This window comes from Leucopleurus acutus, assembly GCF_964270905.1.
Source record: "Leucopleurus acutus genome assembly, chromosome: 2".
Lineage (NCBI taxonomy): Eukaryota > Metazoa > Chordata > Mammalia > Artiodactyla > Delphinidae > Leucopleurus > Leucopleurus acutus.
In genome coordinates this window covers 135,664,566-135,683,142 of record NC_139143.1, presented here as the reverse complement: position 1 = coordinate 135,683,142, position 18,577 = coordinate 135,664,566, and the positions used below count along the sequence as shown (strand labels likewise).

Here is an 18,577-nt window from a genome sequence, read left to right as displayed (position 1 = left end):
GGGCAAATGAGTCAGCTAGTTTTTTAAAGGTCAAAATATTTGTTGCCAAAAGGCCAACAGGTTGAATTTGATCATCCTTTAGGTTAAGACGTACTTTAGCTTTAAGATTCTTTAGCTTTGTCATATATACAGTTAATTCTTTTTTCCAATCATAAATAAATGAATTTCCAGGTAACCTTCTTAAGGATAGCTAGAAAATTTGCCTTGGTTTATTTTTCCTTATATCTTTACATAGGTATGTTCTGGGTTCAGTCCTAGGGCTTCTTCCCTTTTCCACCTCTAGTTTATATCTACTTTCTTGGTAATCTCACTCTGCTTGAGGCTTTAAATTCATCTCTGTGCAGAAGACACTCAAATTTTGTATCCCACCTGTATCCCTCCTCTGAAATTCAGACTGATATGACCAACTGCTTATTCAACATCACTGTCTGGATGCATAATAGGCATTCTAAACCTAACATGGTCTGAAATAAATTCCTAATTTGTTTCCCCATTCCTCTGCAAAATATCTTCAAGGTTTACCCCATCTCAGTTAATGGCCACTTTACCCAACCTTTCTAGTTGCTTAGGCGAGAATCCTTGAAGTCAAATCACGGTCATTCCTCTTCTTAAAACACTCCAATAGCTTCTCATCTCAACTATCAGAAGAGCTGAAGGCCCATGGAGCCTGACACTATTGCCCACCACCCCTTCACTTCAGTTACTTCTCTAACCTCCTTTCCTTCTGATTTTATCTCCCACTTTCATCTCCCCTTGTTTAACTAAGCTCCTCCCACACTGGCCTCCTTATCTGTACTCAAATGCAGCCCACAGCTTCTTTTCTTCCCCTTCCCTGCCCCCCACTGTTCTGCCTGCCTGAAGCACACTTCTTCAAATTAACTCCATGGCCCCTCACTGAGTCTACCAGATCTTTGCTCAGATATTATATTCCAGCAAGAGCTTCTCTGAGCACACTGAACTCTGTCTGTGTTTCCCACTTAATTTCTCTCCAAATGGTACCACCATCTAAAACTATATTTCACTTATTTATTTTACTTACTGTCTGTCTCCTCACATTAGAATCTAAGCTCCATGAGGACTAGATTTTTGTCTGTTTTGTTTACCCCTTTATTCTCAGTGGTGGAATAATTACTGAAACATAGTAAACACTCAGTAAATATTTCTTGAATAAATGAACGTTCTCAAAGTAGATACATAAGTTCACAACAAATACAGACAGAACAAAATGATGAAGAATAATTTTCTTTCACTCGAATTATACCTTTCAGTGAATGTGTCTACATGGCAAGAATGATTCCATGGTACATTTTACATTGTTAATTAAAAAAACACTCTCATTCAGTTGTTTTTAAAAAATACATATGGGTAGAATGGCAGAGAAAATATGCCAAAGTAAAGCAAAAAAAAAAAAAAAAAGGCTCTCTAAAAATTTATTTTGGCTCTCTAAAAATTTATTTTGCTACAGAGGATACTCTAAACAAGGTTCCTTAGGGCAGAGTACTTCTGGTGATAAGTGAGTAATTTTAGATGGTACACAGGTAAACATTTTCATTTAATAGCCATGTGATTATTTTAATGTGTGTTAGGAAAAACAAAGCTAGCATATCACAGCTGATATGCTGCGATCTTCTGGATGTGACTTTTTTTTTTGTTTTTTTTTGCGGTACTTGGGCCTCCCACTGTTGTGGCCTCTCCCATCGCAGAGCACAGGCTCCGGACGCGCAGGCTCAGCAGCCATGGCTCAAGGGCCCAGCCGCTCCGCAGCATGTGGGATCTTCCCGGACCGGGGCACGAACCCGTGTCCCCTCAATCGGCAGGCGGACTCTCAACCACTGCACCACCAGGGAAACTCTGGATATGACTTTTTAAGGTGAGGCTACAACAGGAAGAGCTGTGGTAATTTGTATATCACACGAATCACAGGAGTGGGACTCAGGCCTACCCATGATCATAGTGAACCTCCTCTTGGAACTGTTCATAGAATGGATAACGGATGATGCTGTTCACTAGTATGTTTTCTTACATACTGAATTTTCAAGCCCATTCCTGCATTCTTTTCAGCATTAAATTGAAATGTCACTTTGAAAAGCTGTTGAATGTTGAGTACTGGAGTATTATAATGGTTGCCCTAGAAGCATAATCTAGTCACTGTTTGGATGCACCAGCAAAATCCCCCTGAACACACACATGAAAACTGAAGAGGAGTATTTAAATGATGCTTTTCAAATTGTCAGTTGTATAATCCAAAGTTCTCTTAAATCTCAGATTTTTACTTTTCAAAGAGATGAACAGAGGCAATGAAAACCATTGAAGGTCATTAGCTTCCATGCGCCCAAGTCCTCACTCTTTCATTTGAGTTGATAGAACTCTAAATCTTTCTGAAGAAAGTCTTCAATCTTCAAAATTGTTTTCATGAATGGGTTTAAAAGTAGAATATCTTACTGATATCTCTGCTAATTTGGACAGCTTAAAATCACCCTTACAATGTGAGCTTCCATTATAATTATACATGAAGGCCAAGTGAGTGAGGGGCCTGAAAAATAGAGTGATGAATGTGTCTTGATCATGCTATATTCTATTATTCTTTAACTGAAAAATTCTCTAAAAATATTTTAATATCATGAAACACTTCCTAAATATTTTTTCCCAACGATTGGCAGCAGTAAATGGATAAAGAAAACTCTTTTATTCTATTACTTTCTATTATCTTTAGCAAATGATACAAATTTTCCATCAAAGTCAATAATGATAAATGATAATAAGTTTCATTGTTAATAATAATTATCTTTATAGCAGTAAACACCTACATTGAGAAAAAAGAAAGATCACAAATAAACAACCTAAATTTACATCTCAAGAAACTAGAGAGAGCCACCTTTGTGCACTTCCGCCTCTGTGCACTGCAGCCTTTACTTCTTTTTTCCTCAGGCCTTGCATGGGAAGTGCGGTTCCCGGGCTGGCGGGTCTGTGCGCTCTTCTAGGGCCAGTGCTACACGACGAGGGAGAGGCGGCTTTATAGGGAAGGAGAATTCAGGAGCTGCCACACAGGCCAGATCTTTCATGACCCCAGTCCTCCTCTTCTAACCCAGCATATCTTGAGAGTTGTCTACATTTTCCCAAGAACAGCAGAAAATGAATAAATCCCAGATTGAACAGAAATTCCAGGGATCGGTATCATTTACGGATGTGACTGTGGGCTTCACCCAAGAGGAGTGGCAGCACCTGGACCCAACTCAGAGGTCCCTTTACAGAGATGTGATGCTGGAGAACTACAGTAACCTTGTCTCAGTGGGGTATTGTGTTACCAAACCAGAGGTGATCTTCAGGCTGGAGCAAGGAGAGGAGCCATGGATACTGGAGAAAGAATTCCCAAGACAGAGCTTCCCAGAAGTCTGGAAGACTGATCACATGAAAGAAAAGAGCCAAGAAAACCAGCCTAAACATGTGTGGGAAGTTGTATTCATCAATAACAAAATGCTGACTAAAGAACAAGGTAATGTAATAGGAAAACCACTTAACTTGGACACAGATTCTTTTCCTTCCAGAAAAATACTCTGTGGGTGTGACTCATGTGGAATGAACTTCAACTATGTTTCAGAATTCGTTATCAATAAGAAAAACTATTTAGGAAAAAAGACTGATGAATTTAATGCCTGTGGAAAATTGCTACTCAATATTAAACATGAGAAAACTCACACTAGAGAAAAAAGTGAATTTTTTAAAAATGGGAAAACGGTCAGTCATAATGAGGATCCTGTTCAGCTTGAGAAGATTCAAACTTTAGAGCAAAATTTTGAATATAGCATATATCGAGAAACCTTCCTTGAAAAGGCAGTATTGTATACACACAAAAGAGAGATCACTGAAGGGAATGACTGTGAATATGATGAATATGGGAGAAGGTTCTGTGATAACTCATCCTTCTTGTTCCATCAGATAACTCCCCCAAAGGAAAATCACTATGAACTTAGTAATTGTGGGAAATCCTTATGTGTGAAGTCCACCCTTTTGAAACATCATGAGGCACATTTGAAATACTATGAATGTGATGAAAGTGGGAATAATTTCAGGAGGAAGTTGTACCTCTCACAGCTTCAGAAAACTCATACAGGAGAGAAACACTTTGAATGTAATGAATGTGGGAAAGCTTTTTGGGAGAAGTCACACCTCACTCGACATCAGAGGATACACACGGGAGAGAAACGCTTTCAATGTAATGAATGTGGAAAAACTTTCTGGGAGAAGTCAAACCTCACTAAACATCAGAGATCACACACAGGGGAGAAACCCTATGAATGCAGTGAATGTGGGAAAGCCTTCAGCCACAAGTCAGCCCTCACATTACACCAGAGAACACATACGGGGGAAAAACCCTATCAGTGTAATGCATGTGGGAAAACTTTTTACCAGAAGTCAGACCTCACTAAACATCAGAGAACACACACAGGACTGAAACCCTATGAATGTTATGAATGTGGGAAATCCTTCTGTATGAATTCACACCTTACAGTACATCAGAGAACTCATACAGGTGAGAAACCCTTTGAGTGTCCTGAGTGTGGGAAATCTTTCTGTCAGAAGTCACATCTTACACAACATCAGAGAACACACTTAGGAGATAAACCCTATGAATGCAGTGCATGTGGGAAAACTTTCTACCACAAGTCAGTACTCACCAGGCATCAGATAATTCATACAGGGTTGAAACCTTATGAATGTTACGAATGTGGGAAAACCTTCTGCTTGAAGTCTGACCTTACGGTACATCAGAGAACTCACACAGGGGAGAAACCCTTTGCATGCCCTGAATGTGGGAAATTTTTCAGCCATAAGTCAACTCTCTCTCAACACTATAGAACCCATACAGGGGAGAAACCCTATGAATGTCATGAATGTGGGAAAATCTTCTATAATAAATCATACCTAACTAAGCATAACAGAACACATACGGGGAGAAACACTATGAGTGCGGTGAATGTGGGAAAACCTTCTGCCAGAAATCACAGCTCACTCAGCACCAGAGAATTCACGTAGGGGAGAAACCCTATGAATGTAGTGAATGTGGAAAGGCTTTCTGCCATAAGTCAGCTCTAATCGTACATCAGAGAACGCATACAGAAGAAAAACCCTATAAATGTAATGAATGTGGAAAATCTTTTTGTGTGAAATCAGGACTTACTTTGCATCAGAGAAAACACACAGGGGAAAAGCCTTATGAATGTAATGAATGTGGGAAATCCTTCAGTCACAAATCATCCCTCACGGTGCATAACAGGGCTCACACAGGGGAGAAATCTTGTCAATGTAATGAATGTGGGAAAGTTTTTTACCGTAAATCGGACCTTGCTAAACATCAGAGATCACACACAGGGGAGAAGCCCTATGAATGTAACACATGTGGGAAAATGTTCTCTCAGAAGTCAAACCTCATTGTACATCAGAGAACACACACAGGAGAGAAATCTTATGATTGAAGCGAATATTAGAAATGTTGAGCATTTCAGACAATTCACACCATGGAGAAAGCTCTGTTGACATCCTGAATGTTCCGTAACCTTCATCCACAAACTGGCCTTATTTTACTCTAAAGTAATGACATGGGACATATCTCTCGACTGCAACAAGTATAGGACAGTCTTGTTAAGAGGTAACATTCCATTGAACGTCACATAACTAATACTGGCATAAAACCTCACAGATATTTTGATTTTGTAAAAATTGTAGCAAAAATACAAACTAGGTTATGTCGTAATTTATGTTGGGGAGAAGTCTGTCCATTTGAGACATATGGCTTGAAGATTTTCTTTAGAGGTAATCAGACATTAGAAGTTAGAAGTTGTGTTTTGGTTTTGATGTCATAGTTATTTTTAGGAAACAAATTGTAATTTATAGATGTATATTGTGCAATGTAAAGCTTTAAAAACTAAAAAAAAAAATAGTAAAATAGACTCACAAGAAGTTGCAGTAATAGTACATAAAATTCTTATGTGCCCTTTACGAAGCTTCCTCTAATAGTAATGTTACATAACCATAGCAAGTACAAGGAATTGATGGTACTCTACTACTAAGTCAGATACAGACCTTATTCATATTTCATCAGGTAGTCTGTGTGTTTATGTGTGTATTTCTATGAAATTTCATGGTTTATATATTTGAGTTAACCTTCACAGGTTGCAAAATCAAAAAGGAATCTGGAATCTGTATTACAATAAGATTATAAAGGAATCAGGATTTCACAATAAGAAGTTTCCTTGTATTAATAATCACAGCCTTTCTGCCACCCTGATTTTGGCAACCATTTGAATATGAAGCTTTTTAAAAGCAGAGATAAATTGACTAATTAGGGCAACAGCACTAAACACCTGTGAAGTATTCCTTAAGTTCACAGGGCTTAGGTATGTATGTTATATAAACTATATGTTTCCTACACAGAACTTAATGAAATTGTGAATAGAAAATAGATACTCCTAGTTTAGCAGTTGTTAACAACATTAGGCACATCTCCCATGTGTGTAGGGCCTGGAGCAACAGTTCAATAAAAGAAGCCCACAAAGCTAATGTCTAACATTTTAAAACTTATATATCAAAATAACAGAATGTTCAATAAAATGTATTCTATGCATGGGGATATCTAGGCCCTACTCCCATTGCCCCTTTTCTCTTTTCACCCATGGTTCATCGCAAACCATGATGTGCCTTGAGTATACATATGTAAATACTCTAGCCTTCAGCCTAAATTTATCCAAACCCTGTGTAAGCAACTGCTTTCCAAGACAGGGTCCAGGAAAGAAGCCTCAGACTAGATGACACTCAGGGCTGTAAATTAGACTGTAAATTCCAGGGTCTGATGTACCCAGAGATCTGGGCCCTTAATGACTGTTGATTCTGTGAGAAGGAGGATTGAGCCTGGAGCAGGGCCAGAGTAGAACTAGAGTGGTGCTTTTATTGACAGGGCAAAGGTGATATACTAAATTACATGATCAGATTATGTAAATAATTAGGTTAAGCTAATAATCTAAGATTACATAACCAAATGATCTTAGATTGCACACAGAGTCTAAGCTTCCATTTTAGGAAACTAGACAAAGAAGAGCAAATTAAGTCCAAGGAATAAAAAACAAAAGAATAATGAGAATTAGGGCAGATATCAGAGTAATTGAAAACAGGAAACCAATAGAGAAAATCAGTAAAACCAAAAGCTGGTTCTTGGAGAAGGTCAATAAAATTGATAAATCTCTAGCCAGTTTAACTAAGAAAAACAGAAGACACAAGTTGCTAATACCAGGAATGAAAGAGAGCCATAACTACTGATCCCATGAGCATGAAAAGGATTATAAAGAAATGTTATGGACAACTCTGAGCCCACAGATTTGATAACCTAGGTGAAATGGGCCAATTCCTTGAAAGACACAATCTGCCAAAACTCACAGAAGGATAAATTGGAATAGGCATATATCTATTCAAGAAATTGAATCAGTTGTTAATCTTCCAAATCAGAAAGTATTAGGCCCAGATGTTTTCACTGGTGAATTCTACCAAATTAAGGAAGAGATGGTGTCAGTTCTCTACAATATCTAACAGAATGTGAAAGCAGAGAGAATACTTCTTACTCATTGTATGAAGCCAGCATTACCCTAATTATAAAATCAGGCAAAGACATAACAAGAAAGGAAAACTACAGACCAATATCTCATGAACATAGATATAGAAGTTTTCAACAAAATATCTGCAAATTGAATCCAACAATGTATAACGAGAATTACATGCCGTGATCAAGTGGGATTCATCCAGGTATGCAAGACTGGTTCAACATTTAATAATCAATTAATGTAACCCATCATGTCAACAGGCTAAAGAAAAAATATTATATGATCATATCAATAGGTGCAGAAAAACATTTCAGAAAATCCTAACACCCATTCGTGATAAATAAGAAACTCTCAGTAAGCTAGGAATACTAACTTACTATAAATAAATACTAAGGAATTTCCTTAACTTGGTAATAAACATCTATAAAAATCCTACAGCTAGCATCATACTTAATGGTGAGAAACTAGTTGCTTTCCCAGTAAGATAAGGAACAATGCAAGGAGGTCTCCTCTCACTACACCTTTCCAGCATCCTTCAGGAAGTCCTAGCTAATGCAGTAAGACTAAAAGGTACAGATTTGGAAGGAAGAAATAAAACTATCTACGTTCACAGATAACATGATTGTTTATGTAGAAAATTCCAGAGAAACAACAACAATAAAACCTCCTGACACTAGTAAGCAATTAAAGGTTACAGGATATAATGCTCAAGCAGGTGATAAAAAGAAGTGATCTATCAAGTAACAGACACACAGAAGAACCTTAGATGCGTATTGCTAAATGAAAGAAGTCAATCTGAAAAGGCTTTATACTGTATGATTCCAACTGTAATGCATTCTCATAAAGGCAAAACTGTGGAGAGAGCAAGAAGATCACGGGTCCAGGGTGAAGGTGGGAGGGATGAATACGTGGATTACAGAGAATTTTTAGGATGGTGAAACTATCTTGTAGGATACTGTAATGGTGGATACATGTCATTGATTTGTCAAAACCTACAAAATGTAAAACACAAAGGGTCAATCCTAATGTAAACTATGGATTTCAGTTGTAAAACTATATCAGTATTGGCTCATCAGTTGTAAAAATGTACCACACTAATGCAAGATATTAATAATATGGAACACTGTGGAGGGAGGTGGAGGTGAAGGGGTATATAGGAATTCTGTGCCTTCTCATTTTTTCTGTAACCCTAAAACTACTCGAAAAAATGCAGTGTATTAAATAAATAAACAACCCTGCCTCATAAAAAAAAAAAAGAAACTAGAAAAAGAAGAAAAAATTAAGCTCAAGGTTAGCAGAAGGAAGGAAATAACAAAGATCAGAGCAGAAATAAATGAAACAGAGACTAGAAAAGCAATAGAAAAGATCAATGAAACTAAAAGCCAATTTGTTGAAAAGGTGAACAAAACTGACAGACCTAGACTAAGAAAAAAAGAGAGCAACTCAAATAAATGAAATCAGAAATGAAAGAAGAGACATTAAAACTGATGCTGTAGAAATATAAAGATCATGGACTACTATGAACAACTATATGCCAACAAATTGGATAACCTAGAATAAACAGATAAATTCCTAGAAACAGATAACATACCAACATTGAATCATGGAGAAATAGAAAATATGAAGACCTATAACTATTAAGGAGATTGAATCAGTAATCTAAAGTCTCCTAGCAAAGAAAAGTTCAAGACAAGATGGCTTCAATTGGGAATTCTACCAAACATTTTAAGAAGGTTAACACCAATCCTTCTCAAACTTCCAAAAAATTGAAGAGGAAGAAACATTTCCAAACTCATTTTATAAGGCCAGCATTAACATGATAACAAAGCCAGACAAGATCATAAGAAAAGAAAATTACAGGTCAATATCCCTGATGAACATATATGCACAAATACTCAATAAAATACTAGCAAACTAAATTCAACAGCACATTGAAAAGGTCATATACCATGATCAAGCCATGTTTATCCCTGGGATACAAGGATGGTTCAACATGCATTTATTGATATTCAAATCAATGAATGTGATACACATTAATAGAATGAAGGATAAGAATCATATGATCATCTCAATAGATGCAGAAAGAGCATTTGACAAGAATTCAACATCCTTTCATGGTAAAAACTCTCAATAAATTAGGTATAGAATGAATGTACCTCAACATAAAAAAAGGCCATATATGACAATCCCACAGATAACATCATCCTGAACAGTGAAAAGGTAAAAGCTTTTCCTCTAAGATCAGGAATAAGACAAGGATGTCCACTCCCATCACTTCTATTCAACATGGTACTGGAAGTCCAAGCCAGAGCAATTAGGCAAGAAAAATAAATCAAAGCTACCCAAATTGAAAAAGAAATTGTCTCTGTTTGCAGATTTTATATATAGAGTAACCCTAAAGATTCCACCAAAAAGTAACCAGAGTTAACAAACAAATTCAGCACAGTTTCAGGATACAACGTCAATATACAAAAACCAGTTGCATTTCTATACACTAACAACAAAATATCTGAAAGTGAAATTAAGAAAACAATCCACTTTAATAGCATCAAAAACAATAAAATATTTAAGAATAAACATAACCAAAGAAGTGAAAGATCTATACACTGAAAACTATAAGACACTGATGAAAGACACTGAAGAAGATATAAATATGAATGAAAAGATACCCTGATGTTAATCAATGAAGTTAGAACACTCCCTCACAACCTACACAAAAATAAACTCAAAATGGCTTAAAGACTTAAATATAAGACATGACACCATAAAACTCCTAGAAGAGAATACAGGCAAAACATTCTCTAACATAAATTGTAGCAACATTTTCTTAGGTTAGTCTCTGAAAGCAATAGAATAAAAATAAATAAATAAACAAATGGGACCTAATCAAACTTATAAACTTTTGCACAGAAAAGGAAACCATAAACAAAATGAAAATACAAACTACAGACTTGGAGAAAATATTTGCAAATAATGCGCCCAACAAGGGATTAATTTCCAAAATACATAAACAGCTCATACAACTCAATAACCAAAAAAAACAAACAACCCAATCAAAAAATGGGCAGAAGACCTAAATAGACATTTCTCCAAAGAAGACATACAGGTGGCCAACAGGCACATGAAAAGTTTCTCAACACTGCTAATTATTAGAGAAATGCAAATCAAAACTACAATGAGGTATCACCTCACACTGGTCAGAAAGGCCACATTAAAAAGTCTACAAATAATAAATGCTGGAGAGGGTGTGGAGAAAAGGGAACTTTCCTACATTGTTGGTGGGAATGTAAATTGGTGCAGCCACTATGGAGAACAGTATGGAGATTCCTTAAAAAACAAACAAGAGAGCTGCCATATGACCCAGCAATCCCAATCCTGGGCATATATCCAGAGAAAACTATAATTCAAAAAGATACATGCACCCCAATTTTCACAGCAGCACTATTTACAACAGCCAAGACATGAAAGCAACCTAAATGTCCACTGACAGAGGAATGCATAGAGAAGATGTGAGATATATATATATATGTCTCACATCTTATATAAAAAAGAATGCAATAATGCCATTTGCAGCAATGTGGATGGACCTAGAGATTATCATACTAAGTGAAGTAAGTCAGACAGAGAAAGACAAATACCATATGATATCAATTATATGTGGAATCTAAAAAATAACATGATACAAATGAACTTATTTATGAAACAGAAATAGACTCACTGACATAGAAAACAAACTTATGGTTACCAAAGAGTAAAGGAGTAGGGGATACATTAGAAATTTGGAATTAACATATACACACTATATATAAAATAGATAATCAACAAGATCCTACTGTATAGCACAGGGAACTATATTCAATATCTTATAATAAACTATAATGGAAAAGAATAGAAAAAAGAATATATTTATATATAATATATATAACAGAATCACTTTACTGTACACCTGAAACTAACACAACATTGTAAATCAACTGTACTTCAATTAAAAAGAAAAGCAAAGCTATCCTGTTTCCTTGGATTGGAAAAATTAATATTGCTAAAATGTTCATACTATCTGAAGCAATCTACAGATTCAATGCAATACCTATCAAAAGTCCAATGGCATTTTTCACAGAAATAGAAAAACAACCCTAGTATTTGTATAGAACCAAAAAAGACCTTGAATAGCCAAATCAATCTTGAAAAGAAGAACAAAGCTGAAGGCATTACACTTCCTGATTTCAAACTATATTACAAAGCTATAGTAGTCAAATCAGTATGGTGCTGGCATAAAAATAGACACACAGACCAATGGAATAGAAGAAAAAGCCCAGAAATAAACTTATGCATATATGATCAATTTTTGACAAAGACACCAAGAACACACAATGGGGAAAGTATAGTCTTTTCAATAAATGGTGCTGAGAAAACTGGATTTCCACATGCAAAAGAATGAAATTAGACCCCTATCTTACATCATTCAAAAAAATTGACTTGAAATTACTTAAAGACTTAAATATAAGACCTGAACCCATAAAACTCTTGGAAGAAAACACAGAGAAAAAGCTCCTTGACACTGGTCTTGGCAATGATTTTTTGGATATGACACCAAAAGCCCAGACAACAAAAGCAAAAATAAGCAAATGGGACTACATCAAACTGAAAAGCTTCTGCACAGCAAAGAAAACAATCAACACAAAGGAAAGGCAACCTATGGAATGAGAGAAAATAATTGCAAACTATATATCTGATAAGGGGTTAATATCTAAAATCTATAAGGAACATACAACTCAATAGCAGAAAAACAATCTGATTAAAAAATGGGCAGAGGAACTGAATAGACATTTTTCCAAAAAAAGATACACAAATGGCCAACTGGTAACAGAGAAGGTGCTCAACATCACTAATCATGAAGGAAATGCACATCAAAACTACAGTGAGATATTACCTCACACTTGTTAGAAGGACTTTTTTATCAAAAAGACAAGAGATAACAAATGTTGCAGAAGATGTAGAGAAAAGGGAACACCTCTACACTGTTGGTGGGAATGTAAAATGGTACAGCCATTATTGGAGATAGTATAGAGGTTCCTTAAAAAATTAAAAATTGAACTACCATATGATCCAACAATCCCACTCCTGGGTATATATCTGAAGGAACTGAAATCAGTATCCAAAGAGATATCTGCACACCTATGTTCATTACCTTTATACACAGTAAATGCAATAACCAAGCTATGGAAACAACCTAAGTGTCCGACAAGATGAATGGATAAAAAAGATGTGATGTATATATACAATGGAATATTATTCAGCCATGAGACAGAAAGGAATCCTGCCATTTGCGACAACATGTATGAATTTGGAGGACACAAAATGAAATACACAAGACAGAGAAAGACAAATACTATTTGGTATCACTTATATGAGGAATCTAAAAAAAATAAAAAGTGATACTCATAGAAACAGAGAGTAGAATGGTAGTTCCCAGAGGCTGTGGGGTGGGGGAAATAGGGAGATGTTGATCCAGGGGTGCAAACTTTTATTTATAAGATGAATAAGTTCTGAGGATCTAACATACAGCATGGTGAATATCGTTCATAATACCATATTGTATACTTGCTAAGAGAGTAGATCTGAAGTGTTCTTACAAAAAAAAAAAAAAAAGAAAGAAAGAAAAAGAGTAACTATGTGAGGTGATGAATGCACTGATTATCTTGATTGTGGTAATCATTTAACATATGTATACATATACCAAATCATCACATTGTACATTTTAAATATATATTGAATACAATTTTATTTGTCAATTATACCTCAATTTAAAAAATGTTTATTATTATTGCATTTCTGGTATGGCCTTCTTTTCTTTGAGTCATTAAAGACTTAAGGTCTCTTTTAAAGAAGATGGTAGAAGAATGAAGGAGAATTTAGTGGGATAAAAACTCTTCCCCCCCTCCACTTAGAGTTGAGCTTGCATAAATAAATGTGTACACCAGTAGACATATCAACAATTGCCTCCAGCTGCCTCATATTTTAGAATCGACTAGGAAGTAATCTCCTCTTTATATCCTTCCCTTTAAAGACTTCCTGTCCTTAATGTGTTTAGTATTTTTTAAATGTTTTTAAATTATCATATACAATATACTCATCCTAAAAAATAGGAAGTTATAGAAAAGCAAAAGGAAGAAAAAGTAACCATAATTCCATAATCCAAAGAAACCACTATTGATATTTTGGTGTATTTTTTCCACATACGGATTTTGTTTGGCTAGTATAGGTGAGAACTAGTACAATGGTCTTCCAAATGTTTTCCTTAAATACCCTTAAAATAAACTTTAAAAATTATGTACCCTATTGCATATTTTTAAATTAATGTCTAAAATATTAAACATAAGTCTAAAAAAGTTTACTTCCTTTTAAATAGAAATTACTGAATGTTTTACAAGATGAAATAAGTGAGACAAGGCTGTTATAGGGACAAATATGCCATGATATAGTTTGATAACAAAACCTTTAAAATTTTACTTGATTTCTTTCAGATTTGCTGTACTTTATTGATAAGGTAGTTACACATGAATTTTATCCAATGTGTCTAGAAAAAATATGACAGTCCATCAAAAATCTCTTTTACATTTAAGAGGATAACCATAAGTCCCCCATGTTACTTCTGATGCTCAGCATTCAGACTATTCCAAAATGGGCCCAAATATCCTCAAATCGGCTAAAATTCAGAGTACATCAATATGGGCTGAAATACAAGTATTTTAGTAAGCTTCACTTTTCTAAAAAATGTATACAATGCAGGAAAAGATTAGAAGCCTTAGGAGTTTAACGCACCTTGATTAGTAATCAGAAGAGTTCTCCCTGAAACCAGTATCTCCATTTCTCTGTTTGTTTGGTACCCTGGAGCTAATTATACCCAGGGTCATGCACAATACTGAGATTTGGGGTGGAGGGATACCATTCTTTAAGAAACGAAAGAGTGACTACTGAGAACCCAGGCTCATTCTCAGAGAAACCAAATGTAGGGAAGTGCACATTAGGAAGTTGAAAATCTGGAAACTGATCTCCTTAGGAGTATGCATGAAGTCTCCAAGAGCTACAGTTGTACACTGAAGGTTTTGAGTTCACCTCCGCTTCTGAGCATTCTTAAGTCTCTAAGAAACTCACAGGAAATAAGATAAAGTTGACCTTTAATGCACACCTCACAGGAAGTGGTGATGATTCAGCCAGTAGCACCCACTCCTCCGATAGAACTGAATGAGCCATAAGGTATTTGATACTGAGAAATGCTGAGCAGATGCATGTAGGGCACATGTAGGGTCCTTTGGATGAGTCAAAAGATTTATGGTATTTATTTCTCTTTAAAGCGACTACCTAACTCTTTATGAATAATGGGATTATTAATTCAGTAGTTGAGAAAATTAATAAAGTCACACCTCTTTTATCTGGCATAGTAGAAGAATGAGTTTTTCCAGGTAAAATTATCATCAAGAAAATTTTAACTCCAAGGCCATTAAAGTTACAAAAGTAAGTTCAACATTTTTGACAAAAAGTTTTCTGAAATGAATAATACTGTCTGTTACATTCTTAAGACTGCGGAACTGAAATTGTACTTTTCGTAATTACTCAGTTGTGAGTTTTGAAAAGTAGGGCAGGCCCAGACAGTGAGCTGGGCACTGTTGGTGAAGCAAAGTGATATGGTGTGGTACACACCCATTGGAGGAGGATGGGGTAGAAGTAGAGGCAGCTGAAAGAGGAATGCTGGTACCATAAAAAGGCAAAAGATTTACATGATCTGAAGAGAAACCAGAGTTATTTGGTACCATAAAATCTAGTTCAGAGTCACAAGTGTGAGATCAAACTGCAGGGAATAGGTAAGAAACCAAGCCTGAGTCACTGACCCAGATCAGGTAAACTTTGCCCTACAGGAGTTGGCATTCAGGGCTGAAGTTTGCAAAAGTGTGAACCTGAGGCTCCTGCATATTCCTCTCTGATCCCCTAATTGTTTTCATATTTTCTATTAGCATTTTTTTCATTGTAATTTTAAAATACAATTTTGTTTCCTACTTCAGGGTCCTTGAAAGCCATTAACAACCTCTTCTGTAGTCACAACACTTAGCCAGTCTATGCTGGCGCACAGAAGGCACTTAAGGCCCCTTTATCAGGCCTGTAACAATAGAAGGGCAGGGTGACACAGTCAATTATCCAAATAAGTCTTCAATTGCACATGCAAACGTCAGTATATTGAAGAGTGCAAAATGGTTCTTTACTCCAGGCTCAAGCCCCTTATTGCAGTATATACAGAAACCACCTTAAATAGACCTGAGGAGTGGCTCACTGCCCCTGCACAAGTCCATCCACAGCCACAGTGGGTTTTTCTTCTCTCATCCTAAATTTTGGGGGGCCCACCCCTGCAGTTGCCTCTCTTTTGAATGTTTAAAGAAGAAATTGGGAGGAGGAAGCCACTTTCCTAGCCAAATGTCTATTAAACAATTAGATTATTATTCTACTATGAATTGGGGAATTGCTTCAAAGCATAACTCCCGTTTTTTGCCTAGGGAAAAAGAAGCCCTCTGTCTTATCTTTGTGCTGCAGTTTCTAAAGGCCCTTTTCTGTCATCTTGGTTTGATTTGTGACTGCCCAAGGAGGAAGAGTGGATACATGTCTAGCCCCTGGCAGGGAGTGAGGAGGGAATCCAGTCACACTTTAGTCATTGTAGTACAGTAAGCCCTCTCAAATGGGAACACCTGTTTTACATGGTGTAGAGAGAGACTGGGCTGTACCACTGTATCCTAGCTACCAAGAATTGTGCAGATATGTACAAATGTCTGCCCTGAGCATATCCGTATATTAGGTGACTTCCTCTGGCCCCTGTGGGTAGCCGTTGTCATCTTCTCTCCTACAAAAAACAATTCATCCAAACACCCATCAGTCTCCCCACCCTTCCATAATATTGATTTCCTTTTTTCCACACAGAATTGCTAGATTACTATGGCACAAAACTTTAAGCCTCCCAAATCAGGTCTACTGAATGGGATCTGCATATTTAGTGGTACCTTCAAAGGGATGGCTTAGGAGCTTTACACATGATTCAGACATTCTCCCCTACTAAAGCCACTTCAAAGAAACGCAGTAATCAAAGTAGAAATAGTGTACCTGCTTTGCAAGCACAAATTCAAGAGTTCCCTAGTCCTCCTCTCTAACCAGATTATCTGCCCTAAGCCAGGCCTATTTAAAAATGTTGGGGCTGCCATATCACTTCCCTAGATAGAGGTGGTAGGTTTTCCACCTCTATTCAGAGTCAGGGAGTCACTAAGTTCCCATTTCAGGGATCAACAGTCCACTCCTTGTTCTTCTCATTCCCACCCATATAGGGCATCTGAGTTCTGAGGCAAGACAGATCCCTTTAGGTCTCCTCCCCAATGCTAGACGAGTGTTGTTAGGCAACAGTTTAACATTCCAGTCTTGGTCCAGTTATACTTCTTAAACTGGAAGATCCTAACCAATCCACTTCAAGGAGCTCCTTCTAGTAGTCAGTTGGTCTATGACAATGTTGCCACTGGATGGGGAAACTAGAGATATTTTCAATCCACAATAGGCAGGTAAATTTATAGAAAAGCACAATTGCATAAGGACTACAGTTCTAGCTGTTTTCTTCTGTTCTGAAGTTCCCTAAAGTGGATTTTAAGTTGGAAAAAAGCTAAATGTTGCATTAAATGTATTTACCCTGTGTTAACTCAAAATATACTTACTAATTTAATATGATATATTTTCAAGGTCATGCATTTTACACTCAATCACCCTTTTCATCCCCTCAGCCAACAACCATTCCAAACTTTTACCAAATGCTAGAGAAAAACTTGAAATTGTGTGACTTTTAGAAAATAAACAAGGTTTATTACTTGTAGGCTTGTAAGATGGTGACAAGATATCTTCCAAAATGGAATAATTTTGAAAGTAAAATGGAGTGTTATGTGTAATTACCTTGGGACCAGTTTAAATTGCACTGTCCCAGGGTACCCAGATGGCAACCCTGCCTACGGAAAGCAAGCCAAGACAATGGGTTTTGATGCTTTCTGATTAGCAAGTGAAGTCAAACCATTTACATACAAGATTTTATACAGTCGATCCTCATCATTCCAATTCTGTATTTGTGAATTTATTTACTAACTAAAATTGATTTGTAACCCCAAAATCGACACTTGCAGCACTTTGTCAGTCATTTGCTGAGATTTACAGAGTGGCGAAAGATTTGAGTCACACAATGTGCAAGTTCCCAGCTAAGAAACTTGTTTCGGCATGATACTGTAATCAAGTGTCCTTTCTCAAGTCTATTTTAGTGCTACATTTTTCACATTCTGTGCTTTTTTTTTTTTGGTGATTTTGCTGTTTAACATGGCCCCCAAGTATAGTCCTGTAGTATTGTCTAGTGTTCCTAAGTGTAAGAAGTGTGCAATGTACACTACAAAGAACACCCGTGTTACATAAGCTTTGTTCAGATATGAATTATAGGGCTGTTGGCCCTAAGTTCAATGTTAATGAGTCAACAATATAAACAGAAACACACATAAACAGAAACACACATAAACAGAAACACACATAAAGCAATATTACGTATTGATCCATTGATAAAATTGTAAGCAGAGACTCACAGGACAAAGAAGCAAAAGAAAGAATCACTAAAATAATTAATGAATTGGACTTAATCAAAATTTAAAACTTCTTTCAAAAGATGTTGGTAAGAAAAATGAAAAAATAAAGTACAGACTAGGACAAAATATTTGCGAAACGTATGTCTGATAAAGGACTAGTTTCCAAACCACATATAGAACTCTCAAAACTCAGTAATAAGAAACATAATAAACCAATAAAAATGGACAAAAGATTTGAACAGACTGTTCACTAAAAAAGAGATATGCATGGCAAATATCTTTGAAAAGATGGTTAAGAAGTACCACCAGCCCCCATTAAAATAAATAAATAAATGAATCCTGATTTGC

At 36.3% G+C, this 18,577-nt stretch overlaps 1 protein-coding gene across 1 annotated transcript; it reads left to right on the top strand.

Annotated features, from left to right (window-relative positions):
* Positions 1-3,016: 3,016 nt before the first annotated feature.
* On the top strand, positions 3,017-5,034 carry LOC309974530 (zinc finger protein 33B-like; the record flags this gene model as incomplete). Its single annotated transcript, XM_082859186.1, has 1 exon — positions 3,017-5,034. The coding sequence occupies exon 1, from the start codon at positions 3,133-3,135 to the stop codon at positions 5,032-5,034; it is 1,902 nt and encodes a 633-aa protein (XP_082715312.1). The 5' UTR covers positions 3,017-3,132.
* Positions 5,035-18,577: the final 13,543 nt, after the last annotated feature.